This window comes from Oncorhynchus nerka, linkage group LG18 (assembly GCF_034236695.1).
Source record: "Oncorhynchus nerka isolate Pitt River linkage group LG18, Oner_Uvic_2.0, whole genome shotgun sequence".
Taxonomy (NCBI): Eukaryota; Metazoa; Chordata; class Actinopteri; order Salmoniformes; family Salmonidae; genus Oncorhynchus; species Oncorhynchus nerka.
In genome coordinates, this window is record NC_088413.1 from 19068565 (window position 1) to 19083657 (window position 15093).

General features: G+C 46.1%; 1 protein-coding gene across 1 annotated transcript; it reads right to left on the reverse strand.

Moving 5' to 3' along the window:
* Nucleotides 1-6581: 6581 nt before the first annotated feature.
* LOC115119457 (polyadenylate-binding protein-interacting protein 2B-like) lies at nt 6582-14374 on the reverse strand. Its single transcript, XM_065003650.1, has 4 exons — nt 14221-14374; nt 12843-13009; nt 9905-10078; nt 6582-7566 (listed from the first exon to the last, which is right to left on the reverse strand). Exons 1-4 carry the CDS (start codon nt 14225-14227, stop codon nt 7510-7512), a joined length of 405 nt encoding a protein of 134 aa, XP_064859722.1. The 5' UTR covers nt 14228-14374; the 3' UTR covers nt 6582-7509.
* Nucleotides 14375-15093: the final 719 nt, after the last annotated feature.

A 15093-nucleotide genomic window follows, 5' to 3' on the forward strand; every position in this document is an offset into this window, starting at 1 on the left:
TTCAAATCCACATTTTTCAGGTGGGCAGTTAGGTTCCTGCAAGAACCCCCAAGAACTAAGGTGGTTCGTCGATGAACCCCACCTGCTATGGGGTTCTTCTAAGAACCTTTTGGGGGCAATTTTCAGTGCCAAGAACCCTACGGTTCTTCGAAGAACTTTGAGGATTGTAGAAGAACCTTTGTTGAACTCTTAATTTTTAGAGTGTACAAACTGTACACATTCACACTGCCCTGATTTGGCCTGCCTGTCTGTCTATCTGTCTTCCTATCTGTGTGTCTGTCTGTCTGCCTGTCTGTTTGTCAGTTGGCGGATATGTGGGCTCAGTACTACAGACAGTGTTTCCAGACCATTACCAACGGCCCACAGAACCCCGCCTTTGCCTTCCCTCAGGTGAGTCCCTCAGACACAAGAACTAACTTACTTTTCTTACCTGTCCCTTGACTGGCATACCTTAGGGGCATTTCATGGTAGATGCATTGATATTATCTTAGTCAGTCTCAAACCTCTCTCTCTCCCCTCCTCTCTCCACCTCTCATCCTCTCTGCCTCTCTTCCCTCCCTCTCTGTCTCTCTCCACCTATCTCCCCCTCTCACACTCTCTCTGTCTCTCCCCTCTCTCTCATCCTCGCTCTCTCCCGTCTCTCTCTCTCCACCTCTCTCCCCTCTCTCTCTCCACCTCTCACCCTCTCTGTCTCTCTTCGCTCCCCTCTCTCTCCCCGCTCTCTCACCCTCTCTCTCCTCCTCTCTCTCTCTCTCCACCTCTCACCCTCTCTGTCTCACTTCTCTCCCCTCTCTCTCTTCTCTCCATCTCCCTCTCTCCCCTCTCTCTCTCCACCTCTCATCCTCTCTCTCTGTCTCTCCATCGCCCCTCTCTCTCATCCTCTCTCTCTGTGTCTCTCTACAGAAGGGGAGAACAGTGAGGGCAGCTACGTTGGACAGTGAGAATGTCAGTAAGATCCAAGTAGAAAGGACAGCTCCTCCAGAGAAGGGGCAGAGCCAGATACCACCACAGCGTTCGAGCTCCGACTCTGGGGAACGAAGGTCGGTCTCTCCCTCTCTCTCCTCAACCTCAGTCCATAACTCCCTCCCGTCCCGCCCTGCCAGGAAAGAGGCATGGACACATGCAACAGGGGACCCGACACAGGGGGTCACAACGACACCCAAGGACATGGTGGAACTGCCTCACATCGGCAGTGGAGAAGGTGAGAGAGGGAATACCCTGTTCATTTTGTATTGACAACATGTTTTTATTTGAGGCTTTGAATGGCCTTATAACTCCACAGTTTATCCGCTTTTGTTTCCTTTAGTGCAAGATGATAGATCAGCACCAATAACATATGTGTGTGTACTACCTGTTCCTGTTGTCACAGGAAGTGATGGGGAGCTTCCGCTGCAGGTGGAGCGGTTAAGGGCGGAGCAGTTCCGTCGGGACATGACCCACTCATCTAGGCTGGAAGGCCAGATCAACCAGCGCATAGCCACCCAGTCTAACCTCATGCACCTAGGTAGGTCCTATAGAGACATAACAATATATTAAACACTGTTCTATACCCATAGCCACCCAGTCTAACCTCATGCACCTAGGTAGGTCCTATAGAGACATAACAATACATTAAACACTGTTCTATACCCATAGCCACCCAGTCTAACCTCATGCACCTAGGTAGGTCCTATAGAGACATAACAATATATTAAACACTGTTCTATACCCATAGCCACCCAGTCTAACCTCATGCACCTAGGTAGGTCCTATAGAGACATAACAATATATTAAACACTGTTCTATACCCATAGCCACCCAGTCTAACCTCATGCACCTAGGTAGGCTTTCTATCACCAGCCTTATGTCCCAAATAGAACACTAATGTGTGTACCACCATATATATACATTAGTGTTCTATATATCCACCCTGATATATATAGGCATATATATATATATATAGTGCACTCCCTACTTTTGACCAGAACCCTATAGGCACTATATAGGGAATATGGCTTTGGCCAAAAGTAGTGCACTATATTGTGAATAGGGTGCCATTTGGGATGTACAATCTGCATGCACCTATGTAGGTCCCATAGCTAGGGAGACACCAGTAGCTACCACCATCCACCCTGATCCTAGGAGACACTTTAATACGGGCTGAGCTACCACCATCCACCCTGATCAGCATCCACCGGGCTGAGCTACCACCATCCACCTGATCAGCACTCCCTACTCTGAGACACTTTAATACGGGCTGAGCTACCACCATCCACCCTGATCAGCACTCCCTACTCTGAGACACTTTAATACGGGCTGAGCTACCACCATCCACCCTGATCAGCACTCCCTACTCTGAGACACTTTAATACGGGCTGAGCTACCACCATCCACCCTGATCAGCACTCCCTTCTCTGAGACACTTTAATACGGGCTGAGCTACCACCATCCACCCTGATCAGCACTCCCTACTCTGAGACACTTTAATACGGGCTGAGCTACCACCATCCACCCTGATCAGCACTCCCTACTCTGAGACACTTTAATACGGGCTGAGCTACCACCATCCACCCTGATCAGCACTCCCTACTCTGAGACACTTTAATACGGGCTGAGCTACCACCATCCACCCTGATCAGCACTCCCTACTCTGAGACACTTTAATACGGGCTGAGCCACCACCATCCACCCTGATCAGCACTCCCTACTCTGAGACACTTTAATACGGGCTGAGCTACCACCATCCACCCTGATCAGCACTCCCTACTCTGAGACACTTTAATACGGGCTGAGCTACCACCATCCACCCTGATCAGCACTCCCTACTCTGAGACACTTTAATACGGGCTGAGCTACCACCATCCACCCTGATCAGCACTCCCTACTCTGAGACACTTTAATCCACGGGCTGAGCTACCACCATCCACCCTGATCAGCACTCCCTACTCTGAGACACTTTAATACGGGCTGAGCTACCACCATCCACCCTGATCAGCACTCCCTACTCTGAGACACTTTAATACGGGCTGAGCTACCACCATCCACCCTGATCAGCACTCCCTACTCTGAGACACTTTAATACGGGCTGAGCTACCACCATCCACCCTGATCAGCACTCCCTACTCTGAGACACTTTAATACGGGCTGAGCTACCACCATCCACCCTGATCAGCACTCCCTACTCTGAGACACTTTAATACGGGCTGAGCTACCACCATCCACCCTGATCAGCACTCCCTGAGCTACCACCTCTGAGACACTTTAATACCACCGGGCTGAGCTACCACCATCCACCCTGATCAGCACTCCCTACTCTGAGACACTTTAATACGGGCTGAGCTACCACCATCCACCCCCTCTGAGACACTTTAATCCTGAGATCAGCACTCCCTACTCTGAGACACTTTAATACGGGCTGAGCTACCACCATCCACCCTGATCAGCACTCCCTACTCTGAGACACTTTAATACGGGCCGAGCCACCTACTTTGTTGAGAGCCTGTTGGCCAAACCTCATTGGCAATAACATGTTAAATTTGTGACGTAGGTGCAGTATGAAGCTGTATATGGGATTATTCATGATAACTCTCATCCACATGTGTGTGTGTAGGGCTGCCATTCAACGGTGTGACCACCTACAGCCAGAGTTACACACACTGGGACAACCCCTCCACACTGAGAGGCCCGCAGTGCATCCTGCCTGAAGCCACACTCAACTGGTACAGTAGATCACATCCACATACCGACACGGATTGAAAGGAGGGATCTGTTCATACTTACTTACCTAAGGCCATGGTTCACAGGCCATGGATGACTCCTCTCCTTTGCACTCTGTTCAGGACAGTCTCCTCCAGCTCGTTCCACCCCATGCTAGTTTTCTTTGCATCTGTCTCAAACTCCTGCAATCTGTTCACTGCGGTAGATAATAACTGCAGACTACTACAGAGCAGATTACATAGTGATTCACACATACAGTGATTCATAGCAATCCCTTCACCCAGCAACCCATTAACAGTCAAGTGGTGCTGCAGAGGTTATGTCCATCAGATAGTCTGGCATCTGTAATAGCCAGAGGTAAAAGTGATGTCACAATAAACCCAGTTGGGGAGTATTGTGGAATTTTACCAGCTCCACCGCTACTGCTTATACCTGTCCTCCAGACCTTCAGATCTGCAAACATAGCTAGATTATCTACCCCCTAAAAAAACATAGCTAGATTATCTACCCCCTAAAAAAACATAGCTAGATTATCTACCCCCTAAAAAAACATAGCTAGATTATCTACCCCCTAAAAAAACATAGCTAGATTATCTACCCCCTAAAAAAACATAGCTAGATTATCTATCCCCTAAAAAAACATAGCTAGATTATCTACCCCCTAAAAAAACATAGCTAGATTATCTATCCCCTAAAAAAACATAGCTAGGTTATCTACCCCCTAGGTTAGGGCCGAATTATGACAGACTTTAATATGCTTCACCATCCATCCAGGAGGGCCTGGGTGTCAGAGTACCAGGACAGGTACCAGGGCCCTGATCACTACGTCCCTGGGCAGAGGAAGCCCCCTAGTGGCCTGAAGGAGCCCTGCACCGCAGAGTACCAGCCTGGTGCCCACACAGCAGACCAGACCCGAGGACACATCTGCTCAGAGTATCAGAGGCACTTCACTAAGAAGGTAATATTGCTATCCGGAATCCAAGGGACGTCCCTACCCCATTAACGACACTCTTAGGCATTTCAAATCGTATTGGTCACATACACATATTTATGTTATTGCAGGTGTAGCAAAATGCATGCTTTCCTTGCTCCAACAGCACAGTAGTATCTAGCAATTCACAACACACACACATCTTAAAGCAAAATGCTTGCTTTCCTTGCTCCAACAGCACAGTAGTATCTAGCCATTCACAACACACACACATCTAAAAGCAAAATGCTTGCTTTCCTTGCTCCAACAGCACAGTAGTATCTAGCAATTCACAACACACACACATCTTAAAGCAAAATGCTTGCTCCAACAGCACAGTAGTATCTAGCAATTCACAACACACACACATCTTAAAGCAAAATGCTTGCTTTCCTTGCTCCAACAGCACAGTAGTATCTAGCCATTCACAACACATCTTAAAGCAAAATGCTTGCTTTCCTTGCTCCAACAGCACAGTAGTATCTAGCCATTCACAACTTAAACATCTTAAAGCAATTCACAACACACACACATCTTAAAAAATGCTTGCTTTCCTTGCTCCAACAGCACAGTAGTATCTAGCAATTCACAACACACACACATCTTAAAGCAAAATGCTTGCTTTCCTTGCTCCAACAGCACAGTAGTATCTAGCAATTCACAACACACACAAATCTTAAAGTAAAATAATGGAATTAAGAAATTAGGGTGAGCAATGTTGGAGTGGCAATGACTAAAATACATTATATGCATATGAAATGAGTAAAACAGTATGTAAATATTATTAGTGACTAGTGTTCCATTATTAAAGTGACCATTGATTCCATGTCTGTGTTTATAGAGCAGCAGTCTCTAAGGTGCAGGGTTGAGTAACCGGGGTGTAGCTGGCTAGTGATGGCCATTTAACAGTCTGATGGCCTTAGAAGTTGTTTTTCAGTCTCTCGGGCCCAGCTTTGATGCACCTGTAGTGACCTCACCTTAGCGGGGTGAACAGGCTGTGGCTCAGGTGGTTGATGTCCTTGATTTTTTTGTTGGCGTTCCTGTGACATTGGGTGCTGTAGGTGTCCTGGAGGGCTGGCAGTGTACCCCCGGTGATGCATTGGGCAGACCCCCCCCAGGAGAGCCCTGCGGTTGTGGGCGATGCAGTTGCCGTACCAGATGGTGATACAGCCCGACTGGATGCTCTCAATTGTACATCTGCAAAAGTTTGTGATGGTCTTAGGGGCCAAGCCAAATTTCTTCAGCCTCCTGAGTTTGAAGAGGCACTGGTGCGCCTTCACCACACTGTGTGGTTGGACTATTTCAGATTGTCAGTGAACTTCAAGCTGTTCAGCTTCTCCACTGCGTTCCCGTCGATGTGAATAGGGGTTTGGTGTAGTGCGAGTGACAGTCTTTTTGTACCATCATGCAACCCCACCGTCATACCACGTTTAGCTTCACAATGACAGCACTGGTGTTGACAAGATGACAAACAGATCTGGGATCAGGTTACACTTGCAGTATAAACCCAGCCCAACAATGAACAACTGATAACTTCAATCATTTACAGAGACAGTTGAGCAAAAGGAGGAAAGACAATACAATTCATTATGTTGTTCCTCTGGTTTTGCTGCAGAACTACCCTGGCCTGTCCAGACCCAAGACCAGCCCTGCGTACAGACAGAACAGAGACAACTGACCTAAACCATCTTCAGAATTAGACCTGCATGGTCTCTATTCGATGTTCAACCTGACAAAGGTTAATAAAAAAACATTTGAAATGTATTTTGACAATTCAGAGATACTTGTTTGTGTCGACATTATCAAACCCACAGCGTGATCTTTTGAGGGGTCCTTTAGCTACGGTAATGACAGGTTACTGGACATGTAATAACAAATCAAACCTGTATATAAAACAATGAACAAGACACCAAAGTCCCAGAGGGTACCTGATCTTTATTCCATCATACTTTGTCCTCGTTTGTTAATGCAAGTCGCACACTGTGACAGGATTTCAACTCAAGTTTTTACATATCAACCAAACGAAAAAAGGAAATTGTTGCCATGGAAATCCCTCGCAGGTCAGCTACGCCCGCAGCCAAATCCCATCCAATCCTTCTGTACACTGCAGTCTGTCCATCTTTCGCCAAGCCTACTTTGCCCTACACACTACCTACCCTAAAACCAGCCTCCGAGGAAAAGAAAAACATCCAGAAAAGAGAAGACAAAAAAAGGAAACTGCAACAATGATCAGGGGAGAGACAAATCTCCAGCCACGATCACAGACTCACACGGCTGCACTTGAGATTGAGGAGAAAGAACAAAAATAAAACACCAAACTTTCTACGCAGATCTGACCTCCAGTTCTGCCGTCTGTCCAATAAGAACATCTTATACTGATGGCCCCTCCCATTCTGTCCAATAGGATTATTTTATACTGATATGGCCCCTGCCCACCCTTCTCCCATCACTGCCCCCTGCCTAGTTAACCACATAGGAACAAAACGGAAATAAAAGGCTGCGTTCCCCTACTCAGACGGTGCTGACGCATTCCAGATCTTACAACTCCTGAATAGGTATTTTATTTAATAGGCATTTTATTTATAACCCTAACCACATGTCATAGCAATCTGGTGCCCGACGGCACAGTAGATGACTTGGCACGTAACCATAGGTTGATGCATGCAACGTCTGAGCAGAGGAATGCAACCAAAAGCTTATTGAAGAGTATACCCCAGCCCACCCTCCAACCCCACCCCATGTACCCCACACAGCCCAAAAGCAGGCGAGTGCAAGGGTGTCTGCTGGAAAGCCAGCAGTCACAAAGAGTCTTTATGAGGGTTCCCCCTACTGGCGGGAGGACCCTAGTATTTCATTCCCGGAACAAACTCCTTCGCCTCTGGGTTCAAGCTGCTCTTGCGCTGTAAAAAGAGAGGAGAGATTTAGTATAGGAGCATACAATAAAGGACCCAGACCTGTATGAACAGGTCAAAATAACAGGGCCTCAACATAAAAAACGGACAAGAGGAGACGGTTCAGATTGTAACACGCACCACAGGATAGTTTCTCCAGCTGATGGTCGGTTCTCCGCCAGATTAACCCTAGTCCCAGACTAAAAACCTATTTTAATGGAGAATTTCCTTTCAGCATGGTCTTTAGTCTAGGACTAGGCTTAATATTTTTTTGGGAAAACTGGGCCAAAGAGTAGGAGCGGTATCGTGTCTGTGCTCAAACAACTGGAGAAGATGGGCTACCTACGGTATCTAGGTACTGAATGTGGATAACCCTGAGAAGATGGGCTACCTACGGTATCCAGGTACTGAATGTGGATAACACTGGAGAAGATGGGCTACCTACGGTATCTAGGTACTGAATGTGGATAACACTGGAGAAGATGGGCTACCTACGGTATCTAGGTACTGAATGTGGATAACACTGGAGAAGATGGGCTACCTACGGTATCTAGGTACTGAATGTGGATAACACTGGAGAAGATGGGCTACCTACGGTATCTAGGTACTGAATGTGGATAACACTGGAGAAGATGGGCTACCTACGGTATCTAGGTACTGAATGTGGATAACACTGGAGAAGATGGGCTACCTACGGTATCTAGGTACTGAATGTGGATAACACTGGAGAAGATGGGCTACCTACGGTATCTAGGTACTGAATGTGGATAACACTGGAGAAGATGGGCTACCTACGGTATCTAGGTACTGAATGTGGATAACACTGGAGAAGATGGGCTACCTACGGTATCTAGGTACTGAATGTGGATAACAACTGGAGAAGATGGGCTACCTACGGTATCTAGGTACTGAATGTGGATAACACTGGAGAAGATGGGCTACCTACGGTATCTAGGTACTGAATGTGGATAACACTGGAGAAGATGGGCTACCTACGGTATCTAGGTACTGAATGTGGATAACAACTGGAGAAGATGGGCTACCTACGGTATCTAGGTACTGAATGTGGATAACACTGGAGAAGATGGGCTACCTACGGTATCTAGGTACTGAATGTGGATAACAACTGGAGAAGATGGGCTACCTACGGTATCTAGGTACTGAATGTGGATAACAACTGGAGAAGATGGGCTACCTACGGTATCTAGGTACTGAATGTGGATAACACTGGAGAAGATGGGCTACCTACGGTATCTAGGTACTGAATGTGGATAACAACTGAGAAGATGGGCTACCTACGGTATCTAGGTACTGAATAAGTGGATAACACTGGAGAAGATGGGCTACCTAAAACGGTATCTAGGTACTGAATGTGGATAACACTGGAGAAGATGGGTACCTACGGTATCTAGGTACTGAATGTGGATAACAACTGGAGAAGATGGGCTACCTACGGTATCTAGGTACTGAATGTGGATAACACTGGAGAAGATGGGCTACCTGAACGGTATCTGGAGGTACTGAATGTGGATAACACTGGAGAAGATGGGCTACCTACGGTATCTAGGTACTGAATGTGGATAACAACTGGAGAAGATGGGCTACCTACGGTATCTAGGTACTGAATGTGGATAACACTGGAGAAGATGGGCTACCTACGGTATCTAGGTACTGAATGTGGATAACAACTGGAGAAGATGGGCTACCTACGGTATCTAGGTACTGAATGTGGATAACACTGGAGAAGATGGGCTACCTACGGTATGGGGCGGCAGTGTAGCCTAGTGGTTAGAGCGTTGGACTAGTAACCGGAAGGTTGCGAGTTCAAACCCCCGAGCTGACAAGGTACAAATCTGTCGTTCTGCCCCTGAACAGGCAGTTAACCCACTGTTCCCAGGCCGTCATTGAAAATAAGAATGTGTTCTTAACTGACTTGCCTGGTTAAATAAAGGTAAAATTAAAAAAAATTAAATCTAGGTACTGAATGTGGATAACACTGGAGAAGATGGGCTACCTACGGTATCTAGGTACTGAATGTGGATAACAACTGGAGAAGATGGGCTACCTACGGTATCTAGGTACTGAATGTGGATAACGCTCCACAGCAAATACTTGTCAGGCTTTTAACTCTCAAGTTAACTCTAAGGGACAAAATATGAATCCTTGTCCTGGACTGAATAAAGAATCTCCGTTGAACATGCTTTTTAGTCCAGGAGTCAACTTTGTGTCTGGGAAACTGGCCCTATAAATATAGTGACGTTTTGGTCGACGACGCTCAGACATGCTGCTCGTGTAGAGAGACAGATTGTGACACATTCTGACGGACAAACATTCTGACAGGACTTACCGCGAGTTCATCTGCGTTGCCGTTGGAGACAGATAGCCCGTTGAGCTGTTGCTGAATCTGCCCCACCCCAGGGGCAAGGTCTCTGGCGGGGATGAACCAATCCTGATCCTCCTCTTCCAGCATTTCCTGGAAACAGCGTTCTAAGAACTCCTGTTCCAGAAGCTCCTCCTCCACCTGGGATGACCACACAATAGGGGAAGAATAGGGCTGGATTACAATCAGCAGTAGATGATTATTTCTTAATATGTCTTTCCTCATGTCCTCTATCCTTGCCTCCTTCTCAAAGCACTGGAGGGCAGCCCAGGTTCGAGGCGAGTGTACAAAACATTAAGAACAGCATTAATTTGCCGGGGCAGGGGCTTTACAAGGTGTCCAAGGCGTTCCACAGGTATGCAGGCCCATGTGGACCACAATGCTCCAACGTAATATGGGTTCTATTTAATTTTACACCATTTGAGCTAGAGACAAGCCTTTTCTTTGCTTTAAAGCTGAAAGCATGACTGTCAGAAATTTGTTTTCCCTCTCTGGCACTGCTGAGTGACAACTTGCAAAGCCTACTCAGATTGGCCTATGCTGCTGGTTACAGCAGGGATGAAGAGACAATGTATCAACTTTGCTCACTCTGCGGGCTGCTCCAATGTAACAGAAGACTGATAAGGGTCTACATCCCTGATCGCCTGCTAAATTATATTTTAAAAATGGATGGAAAAAAATAGATGTGCAGGAAGAGCGGACGAAGAGAAGCAGGTGAGTGACGTCTGGAAGGGGATGTGGGCCATGCGGCTTGCTGATCAGAGCTGATATGAACATTATCGGACCCGTCGCATATAAGGACCGCGAAGACAAACTATTTGAGATTAAAAAAAGAAAACTGTCCTCTCACTGTCAACTGCGGTTATTTTCAGCAAACTTGACATGTGTAAATATTTGTATGAACATAAGATTTGACAAAAACTGAACAAGTTCCATAGACATGTGACTAACAGAAATGGAATAATGTGTCCCAGAACAAAGGGGGGGTCAAAATCAACAGTCACTATCTGGTGTGGCCACCAGCTGCATTAAGTACATCTCCTCCTCATGGACTGCACCAGATTTGCCAGTTCTTGCTGTGAGATGTTACCCCACTTCCACCAAGGCACCTGCAAGTTCCCAGACATGTCTGGGGGGAATAGCCCTAGCCCTCACCCTCCAGTTAAACAGGTCCCAGACGTGCTCAATGGGATTGAGATCCGGGCTCTTCGCTGGCCAAGGCAGAACACTGACATTCCTGTCTTACAGGAAATCATGCACAGAACAAGCAGTGTAGTTGGTGGCATTGTCATGCTGGAGGGTCATGTCAGGATGAGCCTGCAGGAAGGGTACCACACGAGGGAGGATGTCTTCCCTGTAACGCACAGCGTTGATTGTCTGCAATGACAACAAGCTAGGTCTGATAATGCTGTGACACACCGCCCCAGACCATGATGGACCCTCCACCCCCAAATCAATCCCGCTCCAGAGTACAGGCCTCGGTGCAACGATAAACGCAAAACTGACTGTCACCCCTGGTGAGACAAAACCGCGACTTGTCAGTGAAGAGCACTTTTTGCCAGTCCTGTCTGGTCCAGCAATGGTGGGTTTGTACCCATAGGCAACGTTGTTGCCGGTGATGTCTGGTGAGGACCTGCCTTACAACAGGCCTACAAGCCCTCAGTCCAGCCTCTCTCAGCCTGTTGCGGACAGTCCGAGCACTGATTGGGGGGATTGTGCGTTCCTGGTGTAACTAGGGCAGTTGTTGCTATCCTGTACCTGTCCCGCAGGTGTGATGTTCAGATGTACCGATCCTGTGCAGGTGTTGTTACACGTGGTCTGCCACTGCGAAGACAATCAGCTGTTCGTCCTGTCTCCCTGTAACGCTGTCTTAGGTGTCTCACAGTACGGACATTGCAATTTATTGCCCTGGCCACATCTGCAGTCCTCATGCCTCCTTGCAGCATGCCTAAGGCACGTCCACGCAGATGAGCAGGGACCCTGGGCATCTTTCTTTTGGGCGATTTTTTCAGTCAGTAGAAAAGCCTCTTTAGTGTCCTAAGTTTTCATAACTGTGACCTTAATTGCCTACCGTCTAAGCTGTTAGTGTCTTAGCGACCGTTCCACAGGTGCATGTTCATAAATGTTTTATGGTTCATTGAACAAGCATGGGAAACAGTGTTTAAACCCTTTACAATGAAGATCTGTGAAGTTATTTGGATTTTTACAAATGATCTTTGAAAGACATTGTCCTGAAAAAGGGACGCGTCTTATTTTTGCTGAGTTATATTTTTTTATTACTGAAATTATTAAGAAAACTGACAGGCGCCAGTTGGTTCTTTAGATCAGTCGGGCATGAAGTCCAAGGAACTGTCCGTAGATCTCCAAGATAAAATTGTGATGAGGCATATATCTGGGGAAGGGAATATGGAACTACCCACTCTGCCTAGAGCTGGCCGTTCGACCAAACTGAACAACCGGGCAAGAAGGGAGAACCTGCCAGAAGGACAACAGTCTCTACAGCACTTCACCAAGTTGGGCTTTATGGGAGAGTGGCACATGACAGCATGGCTGGAGTTTGCAAAAAGGCATGTGAAAGACCGAGCACAAGGCAAACAATTCTGTGGTCTGATGGGAAAATGTTTAACTCTTTGGCTGCCGCTCCCCAACTAACTTAACAGAGCTTGAGAAAACCTGCAAGGAAGAGTGAACATGCCCCTTGATCCTGAGAGTAGAGTAACCTGATCCTAGATCTGTGGACAATGCCAGGCAATATCTATCCAGGGCAACATTACTCACCTTTTAGTGTGTGTGTGGTCTGTACATCTGTGTGGGTGTCCCTCTGTCTATCACCGAGTCTGTGTGTGCACCTGTGTGCATACGTACATGTGTATGTACATAAAGAGTGGTCCTAAAAATCACTGACCTGTCTGTTGTAATCCTCCTCGTTCTCCATCCACATGTAGTCAGCGAAGGGGTTGTTGTTGTTGCCCACCTCTCCCTCCTTGTGCCCATTGGCCACATTCTCTTTCCCGGGAGCACTGCTACCGCCTGGTGTTTTCGCCATCTCAGGACTGTTCATCTCCGCAGGCTCTGTAGGGTTAACAGTTTCACACATGCATAAATGGCAACCCACTTTAAAATGAGGCAAATGGCTTTCAAATTGAGAGTAAAGCTCAGCTTGGGTAAACTGAATAAATTACGTGTTTAATAAACATTAAGGTCAAAAAACGTAGCTAAAACATAAGAGTAGAAAGTTAAACCGTTATCTACCCACACATGAACAAATGTATATTGCCAAAAAGTAAAATAAAGTCAATACTACATTATTTTACTTACTACTTGCTAGTGTCATACTAGTTAAAGTAGACCAAGAGTAGCGAGTCAGTGGCTGCGCGTACAGCTGACGTGGATACAATTACTAGCTAGCCAGTTCCTACCGTTATAACTCAACAATACCTAGCTAACGCGTTACCTGTATCGTCAGCATTGAAGGATGCACATGTCACGAGAAAAAAAAGTGATGACAAACCCCACATGGAGCGAGGCCTACCTGCGTGTCACAGCTGCAACAAGCCAGCCAGAAAATTAGCTAACTGGAGTAACGTTAGTTACAGCTAACATTACCGTTCATCGCAGCACAAATCATATTTTGAGTATTGGCAGTTTGCTAGTGAGCTAGTTACAGTAGCTAGCTTACTAGTTGGTAAACAACGTTGGGTAGTTTGCTAGTTGGTACACAACGTTAGCTAACTACGTAGCTAGCGAACTCAGAAAACTAGCACGGACTAGCTAACTAGATAGCCAACTTAAAGCAGCCTGAAAATAATTTGTGATATAAAAGAGTTGTAGTTTCGACTAAATTTACTGTAGCCATCAAGTCACTGATGAAACGAGTTATTTAAGTTAGCATTCATTAGATAACTAACACATCGTGCAATCACCCTATGAAAAAGGCTTTGGCATACTAACGTTACTAGCGAGCAAGAAAGCTACTTGGCTAGCGAGCTTGCTAACTAACTTGAAAATATAAAAACACGCATATTGGATCAAACTTGGCTAGCAAGCTATTTTTGATCTACAGACTGAATGTTATGTCACCTGTAACTAGCAAAGCCTTCTTACTACCTTGGATTGTCTTTATAGCTAGCTATAAAACTGTTAGCAGGTAGCCAGCTGGTAGTGGTAGAAACAAGCTAAATCAAACTTAGCTCGAAGGCTAACAGCGTGATATGCACACACGATTCAGGTCAAATTGTATCTGGAATGCACAGCAGCCAGTAGCGCAACAAAAACGTATCTACCTGGCATCGTTGGATAAATATTTAAAGACCACTCGATATATCTTCAATGTTTGACAGGACAATTCGTCGACTTTACAGCTAATTTGCTATCAAGCTAGCCAACTCACTACATTCCATCAAGACGCTCACGGGGGACTTCCGTTTCGTCGTTAAGTTCCCCCAGCCCGCTATATCAGTCGTCATATACCTACCTCAGCGCATCAACTGAGAGGTTGATGTCATTAGCATGCGATTATTTTTATTTTTATTTATTTTTTATTTAACCTTTATTTAACTAGGCAAGTCAGTTAAGAACAAATTCTTATTTACAATGACTGCCCACCAAAAGGCAGGGATGCCTGGGATTGAATAATAATAATAAATACAATATTAATATAGGTCAAAACACACATCACAACAAGAGAGACAATACAACACTACACAAAGAGAGACCTAAAGACAACATAGCAAGGCAGCAACACATGACACACAACAAAACATGGTACAAACATTATTGGGCACAGTCAACAGCACAAAGTTCAAGAAGGTAGAGACAACAATATATCACACAAAGCAGCCACAACTGTCAGTAAGAGTGTCCATGATTGAGTCTTTGAATGAAGAGATTGAGATTAAACTGTCCAGGTTGAGTGTTTTTTTGCAGTTCGTTCCAGTCGTTACCTGCAGTGAACTGAAAAGAGCAGCGACCCAGGGATGTGTGTGCTTTGGGGACCTTTAACAGAATGTGACTGGCAGAACAGGTGTTCTGAACAGAAGATGAGGGCTGCAGTAGATATCTCACATAGGGGGGAGTGAGGCATAAGAGGGTTTTATAAATAACCATCAACCAGTGGGTCTTGTGACGGGTATACAGAGATGACCAGTTTACAGAGG